The sequence below is a fragment of the Dermacentor silvarum genome, chromosome 8, assembly GCF_013339745.2.
Source record: "Dermacentor silvarum isolate Dsil-2018 chromosome 8, BIME_Dsil_1.4, whole genome shotgun sequence".
Classification (NCBI taxonomy): domain Eukaryota; kingdom Metazoa; phylum Arthropoda; class Arachnida; order Ixodida; family Ixodidae; genus Dermacentor; species Dermacentor silvarum.
Window position 1 is genome coordinate 49,151,320 of NC_051161.1, and position 12,447 is coordinate 49,163,766.

Consider the following 12,447-nt stretch of genomic DNA (forward strand, 5'->3'; position numbering starts at 1 on the left):
TCTTGCTTATAGCGCCATGCAAGCGCGGTGGCGGCAGAACAGAGAAAGACAGCGCACTTGGCCAGCTATTCGCCATTTTGCCTCAACTTTTTCGTTGTTGATCGGGTGCTGTGCTGTGCTTTTTCTTTATTTCCGGGGTGTTTTGCGTTGTGCGATGGGCCGTTATTCCAGTTGCATAGTCGGTTTCAAACTGAACGTATTAGAGCATGCCTTAGATAGCATGGTCCGCTGGACGGCATTTCAGTCCTTGACTTAGTGCATGTGTACTACTAGAGAAAACAAGAGGCCGAGCTTAAAGCTATGAAGAAGGATTGTTGCGTATTTTGAGGATCAAAGCAAGGCAAGCTTTCAAAAACGCAGTTTTAGAAAACCGGCATCTGAAATTGCCTGGACGGCATTGAAGCTGTGGGCCGACGACCCACACTAGTGAGACCATCATGTGGCCAGTGATATTTTGTAAATAAAAATGAACTGGATTTGATGCAATATTTTATACACATCACTTATGGTAAGCTATAAAGGTAAGGTAGTAATTGCAATTTTTTTTTTCTACTTAGCGATAGGAAATTTCGACTCTTCGAAAAAAAATGTCAACTTTTTTGTTGGCGTAATGAATCCTCCCCTCAAATTGACATCAACATCAACATCATTGGAAAAAAAGTGGGTCATTAAGTGAGTAAATATAATATTGTGACATACCGGAGGGGTGTGGATGACAACAAAAGTGCTGATGGCAACATGTTGTGATGGTATGTTCAGCCAAAGAATAGATACCATTTATTCCCATTAAAAACACTGTTTCAGCTTTCTTACTCAAAAGCATTACCAAAGACATCACTTTTAAGAAGATATCTTGCCCCCCCTCCCCCTGCCCCTTCAGTTGATAAAAGTAGTGCAAACAAGTGCTTGTATAATGTCATATAAATGAAAACAGTGTCACAATATGTCACTGCCAGCACTGCTGTTTCTGTTCATGCTCATAGACCTCTTACAGGCCATGCTTGACATTCTACAGATAGGTGCCTACTGCTGCCATGTTCACACTTTTAAAATACAAGCAACATCAACTTTGCTCAAAATGTTGTCTAGGATGAAAGCAAGAAAATTTTTTTGGAAAGGCTAGTATGACAACCAAGAAATTCAAAATAGAAAAATGGCAGCGTAACATAATCACTGATTGTGGGGAGAGGGCAAATTTGGAGAGCACTCACCTGTTGCGTGTGTAACATTTCACCAGCATAAAGGCCCTTTTTTGTTTCTTTGTTTGGTGCTTTCTGTCTTTTGATTTCTTGTTCTTTTTAATGTGAAACCACATTGGCGTATGTAAGTACAGTTGGCATCAAGAGTTTACACACCAATGTTTTCTCAAATCCCACTGTTCATAGAATTTTGACGCTACCTGTGTTCTGTGACCGCACACTCTTATTTGTAATTTAGACTTTCTTCGAGGCAGGCATAAAGGGACTTCGGAAATCTGTTCACCTTATTAGAAGCTAAGCTTAACAAAAGTGTACTCGGTAATCTGCGGGAAGCTGACCAAAGGTCCACAAACTGTTCAGCTTATCAGGGAATTAAGCTTATCAGACACCATTATAATTTGGGCTCCTTGTTTGATTATATTGAGAGATTGGAGCAGCCCTATTGAAATCGCATGTTTAACAAAGTTAGTCCTAAAGTGGAGGGTTAGCTAATCTTATGTTGTTGTGTATCTGCGCTCTCAGCAGTGCGAACTGTTACAATGAAATTGGTGACTGTAAAGGACCCACCAAATATATACTTTACAGATTGCATACATATTCTGTAAGTTTCTCTAATTTGCTCTGAAAAAAAAAAAAAGTCCTTTTTGCAACTGAGAAACTCATAACGGTCTTCCATTATTTCCCTTTCTTTTTTTTGTATTTTCCAGAGTGTACGATCTAGAGAAGAGAATCGACGCCCCGAATAAGTACAAGTTCCCCTCGTTCGAGACGACCCACTGGTTTGCCGCATCATATGTCATCGAACAGCTGAGAAGTGAGCAACCCTGGCAAATTGCATTTGCTTTTTTGTTGCTCGCTCCACTCGTTATGCGCTTATAGGAACGTGATGCAGAATATGGTTTAGAGTGTAATGTCTAAATAAGACAGAGAGTGACAGGAGGATGGAGACATTAAGTTACTAACTGTGGATAAACTAACCCTAGACGTCCTTTGCCTGGAGCCAGCGTTTCGACAACGGAACTTGTCTTCATCAAACAAGTCGCCCTGTCGGCGGGCTTTGCATTTGGCTGGTCAAAATTGAGCGCTCGGAACACATTTCCCTAATTCATTTTGGAGCTCTCCTTGATCAAGCTCAGATTGCTCGGCAGCATTCAAACCTTCAAGCTGGGAGCACGAGACAAGATGCGACGGAATTGTGGTCACATGGTTCCTTTGATTGCTCAGGGAGCAGCTGAATGCTCAGCTCAGGGCAGACTTTCTCTGGCTTCAAAATTCAGAGGACTTTGCATCGCTGCAAACTGAGTCAGAGCGCTATAGGAACCAGTTGAATGTACCATTAGTGCTTTGCACGTTGCTAATGTATTTTGTTGTTAGTGCTCAAATGATGTTGCTAAGTGACACCTTGAATAGGTCCTCAGTAGGTCTGAGCATATTGAATCAGCAAGTGTAGTGCACGCAAATAAAGTTACGCATGTGCGCTTTGAGAATGCAAAGAATTTAGTATTGTTCACTGTCCTCTTGAGCAACTCAAATTTTCTTTTACCATGAGCTTGGGTCATTAATTACCAATAATTAATTAACGAAATCTTAAAAGTGTTAGTGTCAATGCAAAACCTTCAATCAAGAAGTCGTAGAGCCTATTAAGAAATATCGAGATAATTCATTTCCTAGTAGATAGCCGCTGGGGTTTTAATTTTTCATGCTGCAAAGAAAGTAAGTCGAGGTTTTGACAGAAGCCTGTCTGGTCAGGAGTCATCATGAAGAAGGGTAAAAGAAGGGCGCCGACCACTGAAAGAATACAAGAAAAGACTTTTTGGCTCCCCTGACGGGAGCCTTGTTCACAATGAAATCAACGACGTGCGATACAATGTTTATATGGCTTTAAAATATGACGTAAGCGTATGTAGATGGGGGGAGGGGGGTTTCCGTCATTCCGGTTGAGGTAGCTATCTGGTATTTGGATTAGAAAGGATTCCAAGTGGTGTCTTGAAGTCAAATTTCTTTCCTTTTCTAATATCTTGGCGTTATCCCAATCAATCCTGTGTCCTAAGTTACTTGCACGTTCTGCCAAGGCGTTTAATACGACTTTTTTCTTGTTTACATCGTTGACATGCTGCTTCAACCGCCGTTCGAAATTGCCTGTCTTGCCGATATATATGCAATCGCAGTCTTCACATGCATCGCAGTAGACGATGCCAGGAAACTTTATCTTCGGAAGCTTGTCTTTCACGTTTACCAGCCAATGGTGTAATTTTTGGGATGGCACGTGCGCTACCTGGGCGTCGTAGCCACATAGAACGCGAGCCAAGCCCTCGCTCACACCGGGCACGTACGGTATGGCAGCGCATTTTCTTGGGAGCAAACAGTCGGGTCTTGGGGGCCGAGACAGATGGCGTTCCACCGAATTCAAAAACGACCTCGGGTAGCCACATGCCGAGAGATTTTGGCGCACTTCTTGTTGGTCAGCAGCCTGGCTTTGTGGTGTTGTGCAGATACGGTTGGTTCTGCCGACAAGAGAAGCGACCGCTGATCTCTTCTGGTCCGTCAGGTGCACTGAATTAAAATGCATATACCTGCCTGTGTGTGTGCTCTTTCTGTACACGGAAAATGCCAGACTGTGCTGGTCACGTTTCACGAGGACGTCCAGAAAAGGTAGCTCGCCGTCTTTTTCTTCCTCGACTGTGAATTGGATAGACGCTTCAATACTATTCAAATGCGACAAGAATGACAAAATTTCTTCTCGCTGAAAGAAAGTGCAAGAAATTTGAAAAAGTACCACGTGACTAAGCACTTTCACGCAGCAACATTAGTACCCCTAAACTTGCTACCAATGAATGATTCTGCACGCAGACAGAACACAGGAATAGGCCTATGCAATGGAGTTGGATTGGAGACAATGGTCTTGGCTTACACGTTTGCTGAGATATCTTGCCTGTTGAAGCAATGAAGCAAGTGGATATGCTGAAGGACAATTTTGACACTCTAACAACACTTTTGCTGCTGACAGATTGCGTAAAGGGCGAGGAGGTATTTTCAGCAGATGGCAATGCATCGAATACGATGTGTGTGGTCATTGCCTCTCATCTATGCTTGTGGCCTATTCATGCATTCGTTCTGCATGCAGCATCCATCATTGGTTGGTAGCATGTTTGAGGGCACTAATGTGACTGGTTGCAAGTGCTTAGTCACGTGGTACTTTTTCAAATCTCGCGTGCTTTTTTTTTTTTTTTTGCAGCCTGGAAAAATTAAGATATCAGCAGCTGGGGGGTCTTCATGGAAAGAAATTATTTGTATATTTCTCGGTAGGTTCTACTACTTCTCTCTATTGAAGGTTTTGCATTTAAACCAGCCCTTGTGCTTGCATTGTAGTGCACGTTAAAGAACCCCTGATGGTCAAGATTAATCCGGAGCTCTCCACTACGGCGTGCCTCATAATCAGAACTGGTTTTGGCACGTAAAGCCCCAGAAAGAAGTAGTAAACCAGCCCTTTAAAAGTTGGTTAATTAATTATTGTTGAAAAATGATCTAAGCTCATAGTAAAAAAATTCAGCAGATCCATCAAGTTGTAATCTGTATACAGCGAAGCTTTGTGTGAGTTCATAAAGAGTCGAAACACAAGTTTGTGTTTACTGAATGTCCACACAAAGTCACTTGGAATGCTTTATTCAGGCATTGTAGAGAGGCTAATGCAATACCACCTCAACTGCCGCGGATGTGCGAAGGTGAGCTTTCTGGTTCTTTATTTTTATTTCCCTCCACGGCCGGCGCTGCGGATGCACGGAGGCGAGCGCCATCTGATGGTATTAGTGCAAGGAACCCAGCGGCGCGCGCAGCGCGTGTGCTCCGCTGTGATTGGTTGGCCTATTTGGCAAGAGAACAGCCAGGCCGTAGTGCCCACAGTCACGAAATCCGGCGAGGTTCGCAAAGAAAAGCTTAGCTTCTAAAATACCTTGAGTTGCTCAAGAGGACAGTGAACAATACTAAGTTGGCTGCATTCTCGTCACGCACACGTGGATTTTTCTAAGGCTTGGCACAAGTTAGCCGAAACAGCCTGTATAGTTTGTATTGATATGTGCTAAATTTTGCAGCACATTACATTGTGGGAAGTGCACAAAATTTGCAAGGAAGAGCACACATTCTCTTGAATTTTTGTGCCATTATCCTTTACTGCTATAGTTGACTTCGTCTGCATGTTCCTGACACGCCTGGTTCGTCATCCCAGCGTAGTGGTTTAACACGTCAACCAAGTGTTCATTTGTGGTTTTGCTTGTAATGAACGGTAAACACAGAAATGGAATATTAGCAAGCAGAAGCAGAGCAGTTCCGACTTTTCCAGGCACGATGCAATTTCTGCCGTCTGTGACTAGCTCATGTTTGTCTTGTGGTGTCTCCTTCAGTTCTCGTTGACGAAGCAAGCAATGCGACTACCAGATTCTTATGGCGTCTACTTTTGCCTTTGCTTGCTTTGATCGGGAAGGGTTTTCTGCATCTTGTGAGGTTGTGTTTTTACCATTTCTGGGCTGCATGTGTGTGGTTAATCACTTATTAATGTGAGAAGTGTTTAACGAAAGCAGACTGTTATCTGTGGGAAGCATGTTGCAACCAGAGTTGTTTGTTGATGTTGATAAATACAAGACAAAAAACTGGAAAATAGCTGCTGCGCACTGGCCTAAGCTCACGTGGACCGGCAACTCTGTAATCAGCTGCATTCACAGCAATTATACACAGCTCTGCCCATTTGCTTCAAAATAATGCATTGTTGCTATATTACTACGTCAGCTTTCAAATTTGTGGCGAGGAAACATTTTCTAATGAGTGCTCTGTAACTGACAGTGTTGGGCAAATTTTTGTGCTTTGAGTGGTATAGGAGGCCTCTTTAAAGGAGCAGAAAGAACGTGGCCGTTATGACAATGATGCTAAACCAAAGACCTTGCACGATACTGATGATACCGACATAACACCTTGTAGAGGTTCCACTGATGGCCTATCTATTTATAAAGTCATTGTTGCAGACACATTTTACTTTTTGCTTTCTCCATCGATGTGAAGATGCTGCACCGAAGTTGCTCATGCCAGTGTCATCCCATGATGTGTATAATTGCAATTGCACTTATGCTATTAGTATGGTGGTGAGATGCGAAAATCAAACGTGTTTTTTTTTTTTCTTCTCGTAATGCTATAAGTTAGCCTGGTAGCACAGTGTAGGTGTTGAGTCAAAAGGGCAAAGCTATAACTAACTTGAGCTTGCCCAGAACACATTTTGTGAGTGCTTCCCAAACTCCCCGAGACTCTGTGGCATCTGTGACCTCCCTCCCCCTCAAATATATATATGAAAGTACCTCCACGACACCCCTGTGGGGCCCCCTCCTTCGGTTTTCCACAGTGGAGCAAGCTACTAGACTTTTGTGAAAGAATACCTCTTGCAAAATATTCACATTTCCTTGAAATTTCAACAAAAGAAAGTTGTGGCCACATTTAATTGTGCTGATCTACAAACTGTCCCGCATAGTCAGTATTTTGGCAGGAATAAATATTAAAATTATAGTGAGCCTGTCCGTCAGGGCACAGGTTCCGAGAAGCGAACAATCAATTTTGATAACACCATATGTATACCGTACTTTTTTCGCATATAACCCGCACCCCCAATTAAAGCAGCCCTGAAAAAAAATAATAATCTGTGCGTATAACTCGCGGAAATAACTGCATACGACAGCACTCTAATCTTTGCTAAACCAGTCTCCATTCACGGATGCATGACTCGCCCACGTCGTATCTTCGACCAGCGGCCCCGCACCCAGACTATACTGTAAATTTTTCGGAATTTTTTGGTGAGGGTTATACGCGTAAAAGTACGGTAATCAGTTTTGGATCTTTGTGGAGCCACAGCCTGCATATTCACACAATTCTGCAGGGAAGCCAAGGGCACATATCACTTATTCATAGGATGACGATGCAAAATTTTAACATTTCTTTTTCACTCTGTTTATGGGTTAGAATTTAAAATTTTCCCTCCATTATTGATGTGAGCGGTGTGGCACAAAAACCTGTACCAGGCAGTACTTTCAACTTAGATAGTTTTTCCAAGGCATGTTACATTGGCGAAAATTGTTTCAGGTGCAATAGCATCTGAATTCAAGCCCCCCAGCTTCCTGATTGTTGGAGCAAAGGCCTTGATGACTGCACTGAAAAACTGGACTCAAGAGGTGAGTAGCCTGTGTCAGAGACTCGCCTGAAATGCGGGTGCCCCACCATGGTGGTTCAGCAGCCAGATATGGCATTCTGCTCTGTTGACTCAGTAGACTTCACTTGACTGTTGAAATTGCCCACGAATCAGCAGCACCTACTTGAATGTCCAGTCTGTTGAAGCCTACGTTACCTTGTCTTTCTCTTACTTTCTTTATTTCTGCTTATGGGGTACACTTTGTGCGCCACTAGGGCAGGAAGCAAGCTCTGGTTACAACCATGCTCATCTGCTTCGTTAAACATTCTGAAATTGTAGTGCAAGCACATTGCAACTATGGTAGGTTCGGACAAATAAGGCGAAATGGCAGCATACATTCGAACAATATTTATTGTTAAAAGGGAAGAGTACTAAGCACTAGGGGGAGAGACGACCGCTTCGTAAATGATCGAAGTTGAGGGATTGGCTTACCCATCAATGCATGTGATCAGGTAGCAAGTTTGTGCAGGACAGGCAGGTAATCCAAACATTCAAGAGCGTTGAAGCCAGTGAGAGAGTATCTTCTTTGGAGACTAGCTCTTTTATACCTTTATACTTACCTTCCACACAAGGCAAGGGCCATCATGATTGCGGAAAGACGGATACTTTTTTCCTGTTCCCCCGGGTATGGTGAAAGCATGTGCTGCATTGTCGCAGAGACTGCTATAGAAGGGGGGCCAAGGTGAGCCTTCGCCATGCGTCCTGCCAACTTGAGACACAAGTTGCAGCACATGGTCATGTGCCGGTGTGGTGTGCTGGAAGAAACGGGCTCGTGTGCTCCCCACATGCTGCTCTAAAATGAGTGCGTGCTCACACATATGTTTATGTGAAGGACTGTTAACGTGCAAGTAATTCACTGTCAGCTGGTGGATTATGCCAGGACTATGTGTGTGACCTTCTGTGAGTCTTGAGCAATATCGGAAGAAGCAGCTTCTTTCTGTAGCAGCTGTGTCAACTTCTTTTCTTTCCTTGCAGAAAGCAAAGAGTGCTACTAGTTTGTAGATTGATACGGAAAGAAATCCTGAGATTCAACTAAATTCCCAACCCTAGGGCACACTCAAACCTCGTTGTAATGAAGTCGCATCTGACACTAAAATACCTTCGTTATATCCGATCTTCGTTGTAAGCATATATTAGTTACATGCTGATATCTGTTAGAAACATTTTAGATTTGCTTCGTTGTATTCGCTAGTTCATTATATATCTGAGTTCGTTACATGGAGGATTGACTGCAATACACCAACATGATGTTCGACACGATAATACAATAAGAAATCACACATTCTCTTAGTGTATGAGCTAATGCAGAGACTTCCTTTTTTCCCCCACCTGTAGCTGGGTGGAATAAACTACCTGGAACTGTGATGATTATCATTGAAGTGATTGAATGAATTGTATCTTAATTTGTGTCTTGTTTTGCAGCCCAACTGTAAATTGGAGGCAATTCCAAGTGGGATCAATGTTCCCAAGCTCCTTAAGGATATGGCCAAGGAAGTCAGAACAGCGGAGGTAAGTGAAGGAAAGTAAAAGATTTATGGAAAGGATGGTTATAGGGGATGTGCACCTAGTGTCATTCGTGAGAGGCGCTAGCAACATCCACGGTTGCTAGCCGTAATTTTCCGCATTTGTCTATGATTCCTAAACAGTTAATCTTCAAGCTGCTTTGCCAAGACGTTTCATGTTTGCTAAGACGTTTCAAGTTCCAGCCTAAAACCAGTCACATAATGTCACACGTTGGGCATAATCAATATGGTGAAATTACCCAATTTAAACCTGCAGAAAGCGAGTAAAACATGCCTTCACATTCTCCACTAAATGCAATTTATTTTCTCACCTCTCAACTTTTTCTTGTCCAGAAGAAGCTGAACGGCAAGGTCAAGGCTGAGAAAGAGACCAAGAAGGGCAAGCAGGGACCCGCAAAGGCTGCCAAGGCAGTGGTGGTTGCTGCTGCTGCTGCCGTGCAGGAAAATGTGACGCCTGTCCAGGTCGGTGGGGCTTCCCAGCAGGGCATCAACATAAAGGTGAAGCTGCCTGTCAAGGCCAAAGGCAAAGCAAAGGGCAAAGGCACCGGTGGCCTCAAGGCCAAGGCCACGGCAGCCACAAAAAAGGCACAAAGGTAGGAAGTAGGCAATGGAACTGCTTGTCCGATCACTTAGATATTTTGGAAATAAAAGGAAGCATCAGTTCGATATTGACCAAGGATGTTCCATAAAAAATATGCAAGGTAGAGCAAGCTTTAGTGTGTGTGTGTGTTTGTCCACATTCATATACAAATCCTGTCGCAACAAATTTGGTGGGGTGCATGACAAATTTTGTTAAGAAGCCACAAACAAGGACACCAAGGACAACACAGGGGAAATTACTCGTACTTACTAATTGAATTAAAGAAACGGTACATTAATGGAAATGTAAATAGATGAAAAAACAACTGGCGTGGGAATGATCCCACATCTTCGCGATAAGTGTGTGATGCTCTTACCATAGAGCTACTGCGGTGCTGTTCTTCCCATCCAATTTTTCTGCTCTTTCCTGCTCTTTCTCCTGCTCTTTCTGCATGCCTACTCTGAACAACCTTGATACGATTCAAGCGAAAGGAAACAATGCACAGCAATTCTACACTCATGAAGCATTTAACACTTTGAGGGTCTATTTTTCTTGCCCAACGCGACCCTCCATGGTTGAATTTCTTTATTGCGGATTTAAAATCGTCAGATTAACCTATTTCGAAAAAAATGTACCGTAATTTTTTTAGAGTGACCATAAAGTGACAAATAGAATTTCGTGTGGGTGAACATGCATTGTTTATTCATGAATACAGATGGGCTTCCATAACTACTTCTAATCGCAATAAAAAATTACATACATTGAAATAGATATATTCTGATTTCAACACTTGGGTAGTAGTCCACATCGGAAGAATCGCCACTCGACTCACTTTTCGGCAGAGCAACCAGCGCTCACACCTATAGCATAATCAAACCGTGTATGTGAGCACATGCAAGAAAACTCTATGGTTGTGCACCTGTCAGAAAAACCAAACGAGTCAGAAACTTGCAGTGATCCTTTGTTTTGTCACCAACGAGGGGCAATCAGCTTTCGCCAGGTGAGTCGAGGCAAGAAACGCAGGCATGGCAGCATCGTTTGTCTACGGCGGCATTCTATGTATATACCAGTGCCCACCTGTGAAAAGATGTACCGTAGACTCGTGTAAAGGCCGCACCCGTGTAAGGGCCACAACCACAACTTTGGGAGTTGTGGCCCAAAATTTGGGAAAAAAATTCCGACGGAGAAGCAATCGCGTTCGGTGCCCCGATGCTGAGCGTGTGCATCGGCAAATTTTCGCGCGCTGCGTACTTCTACATGCCGCTACTAAATGCCAAGAGTCATCTAGTATATAGAGCCAACTAGTAGCGGCCCTCACACAGTACCGAACCTTCTCACTCCGTCCTGTGCAAGCATCGCACTTCGTAAAAATTGTGAAAAAAAGTGTGGCCCTTACACGAGTCTATATGATAATCACATCCCTGTGAGCAAGAGACGGGCGAGCATCTAGTGGGGACCCTTTGAAAGATTAGATATGAGTTTTTACAAGCGCAATGAACAGACACAGCCCGCAAGACGCATGTGCGAATGCACAAGTGTGTGCTGAAATGGCAGCATAAAGAAACCGTGGAATGAAAACCAAGAGACTATGGAGCAAATAAAAAAAAATATTTGTATACACACACGGTGGCAGCACTTGCTGGGCAACAAAGAATTGAAAAATTGGCACGTTTTTCAAACATACAGACGGCGCCGTAAATATACGGCATTGACGATTCGGGACTTCTTCGCAGTTCCGTATATTTACGGTATTTACCGTCAAAGGGTTAATTACATTTTCAACTAATACCTTGAGCGGTCGAGCTAGCTGTGGATAGCACCGCTGAGGGACTCCTCGAATGTTAAAGAGCGGTTTTCGACTTATTGACTGAAATGCGGGTGGCCGCGGCATCTGCTGTGGTCAACCGCAGCAGATGCTGCGGGTCGTCGCCTCCCCTCCCGCAGGAGGGAGGGAGGGGAGGCGACGTTTAGCTGCGGCACCAAATGCGTATTTATATAAAACGTTGCGACGCGAGAAGGTGGTAAACACTTCTGACGCTGCTAGACGAGTTTCCTGTTCTGATCTCGTCGAAAACCTCCTGAGCCGCCCCCAGAGGCCCTGGCAACAGTCACCAATGCCATGCCCGTTCACTGCGAACGCGGGCAAAACGGCGACGGCGTCGACAACCATTTTGTGCGTTGCTGGTGCTGCTGCATAGTCCAAGTTTATGCAGCTGATAAAACTGCTATCGTTACTCCGTATAGCTCTCTACTAAGTTGCTATCGCAATTGATGCTTCACCTTTCAGGTGAAACTGTGACATTTTATTTTTCAAAAGTTCGCCCAACGGCATAAACTATTAAATATACAAATGCAGGCCGGTAACTTTCTTTTTAAATTAACTCTAAGGTCCCCACTTGCTCACTTTGTTCACAATATGAATTACCATCCTTGCATTATAATCCATCACATATGGCATTATCAATATTTTTTGAGGAACTAGTGCCCAGCAATTATCAAATGGGGGCCCCACACCTTTTCCTTCTTCCAGGTCAACTGTATCCTTGTTTCAATTGTCGTCCTTCCCAGTGTGAAGCAGGAGAAACCAGCCCCGGCACCGCCACCCGTGAAGCCGCTGCACAAGGAGTCGGTGTACGACTTCAACGATTCGGACGATGACGGCCTGGTGGTTGACGAGAACCCGCCGCCACAGCCACGCCGCTCCTACCAGCGAGCCGTGGCCGTTCCCGCAACACCAGCTCTGCCGCCCATCTCCACGTTCAGCAACAACGCCTCCATGGGCAACTTCGCGGCGGCGGCTGCAGCAGCCGCGGCTGGCACCACGTCACCTGTGATGGAGTCCCAGGACAGCAAGCAAGGTTCTCTCAAGCTTCGGCTTTCATGTTAGTTCATTCTTTTTTCCGGTGTTTCTCAGTGTGTGGCTCA

The 12,447-nt window shown here is 44.1% G+C and overlaps 1 protein-coding gene across 3 annotated transcripts in view; it reads left to right on the forward strand.

The window, feature by feature from the left end:
• LOC119461183 (histone lysine demethylase PHF8) overlaps positions 1-12,447 on the forward strand; it is a 42,172-nt gene that overhangs the window by 8,762 nt on the left and 20,963 nt on the right. Inside the window, exons 9-13 of one of the 3 annotated variants that reach the window (XM_037722404.2) lie at positions 1,907-2,013; positions 7,314-7,402; positions 8,842-8,928; positions 9,276-9,535; positions 12,091-12,404. In XM_037722404.2, coding sequence (XP_037578332.1) covers positions 1,907-2,013; positions 7,314-7,402; positions 8,842-8,928; positions 9,276-9,535; positions 12,091-12,404 — 857 coding nt within the window. The remainder of the gene's footprint in view (positions 1-1,906; positions 2,014-7,313; positions 7,403-8,841; positions 8,929-9,275; positions 9,536-12,090; positions 12,405-12,447) is intronic. The other 2 variants (XM_049671901.1, XM_037722405.2) reach the window with 2 other exon arrangements.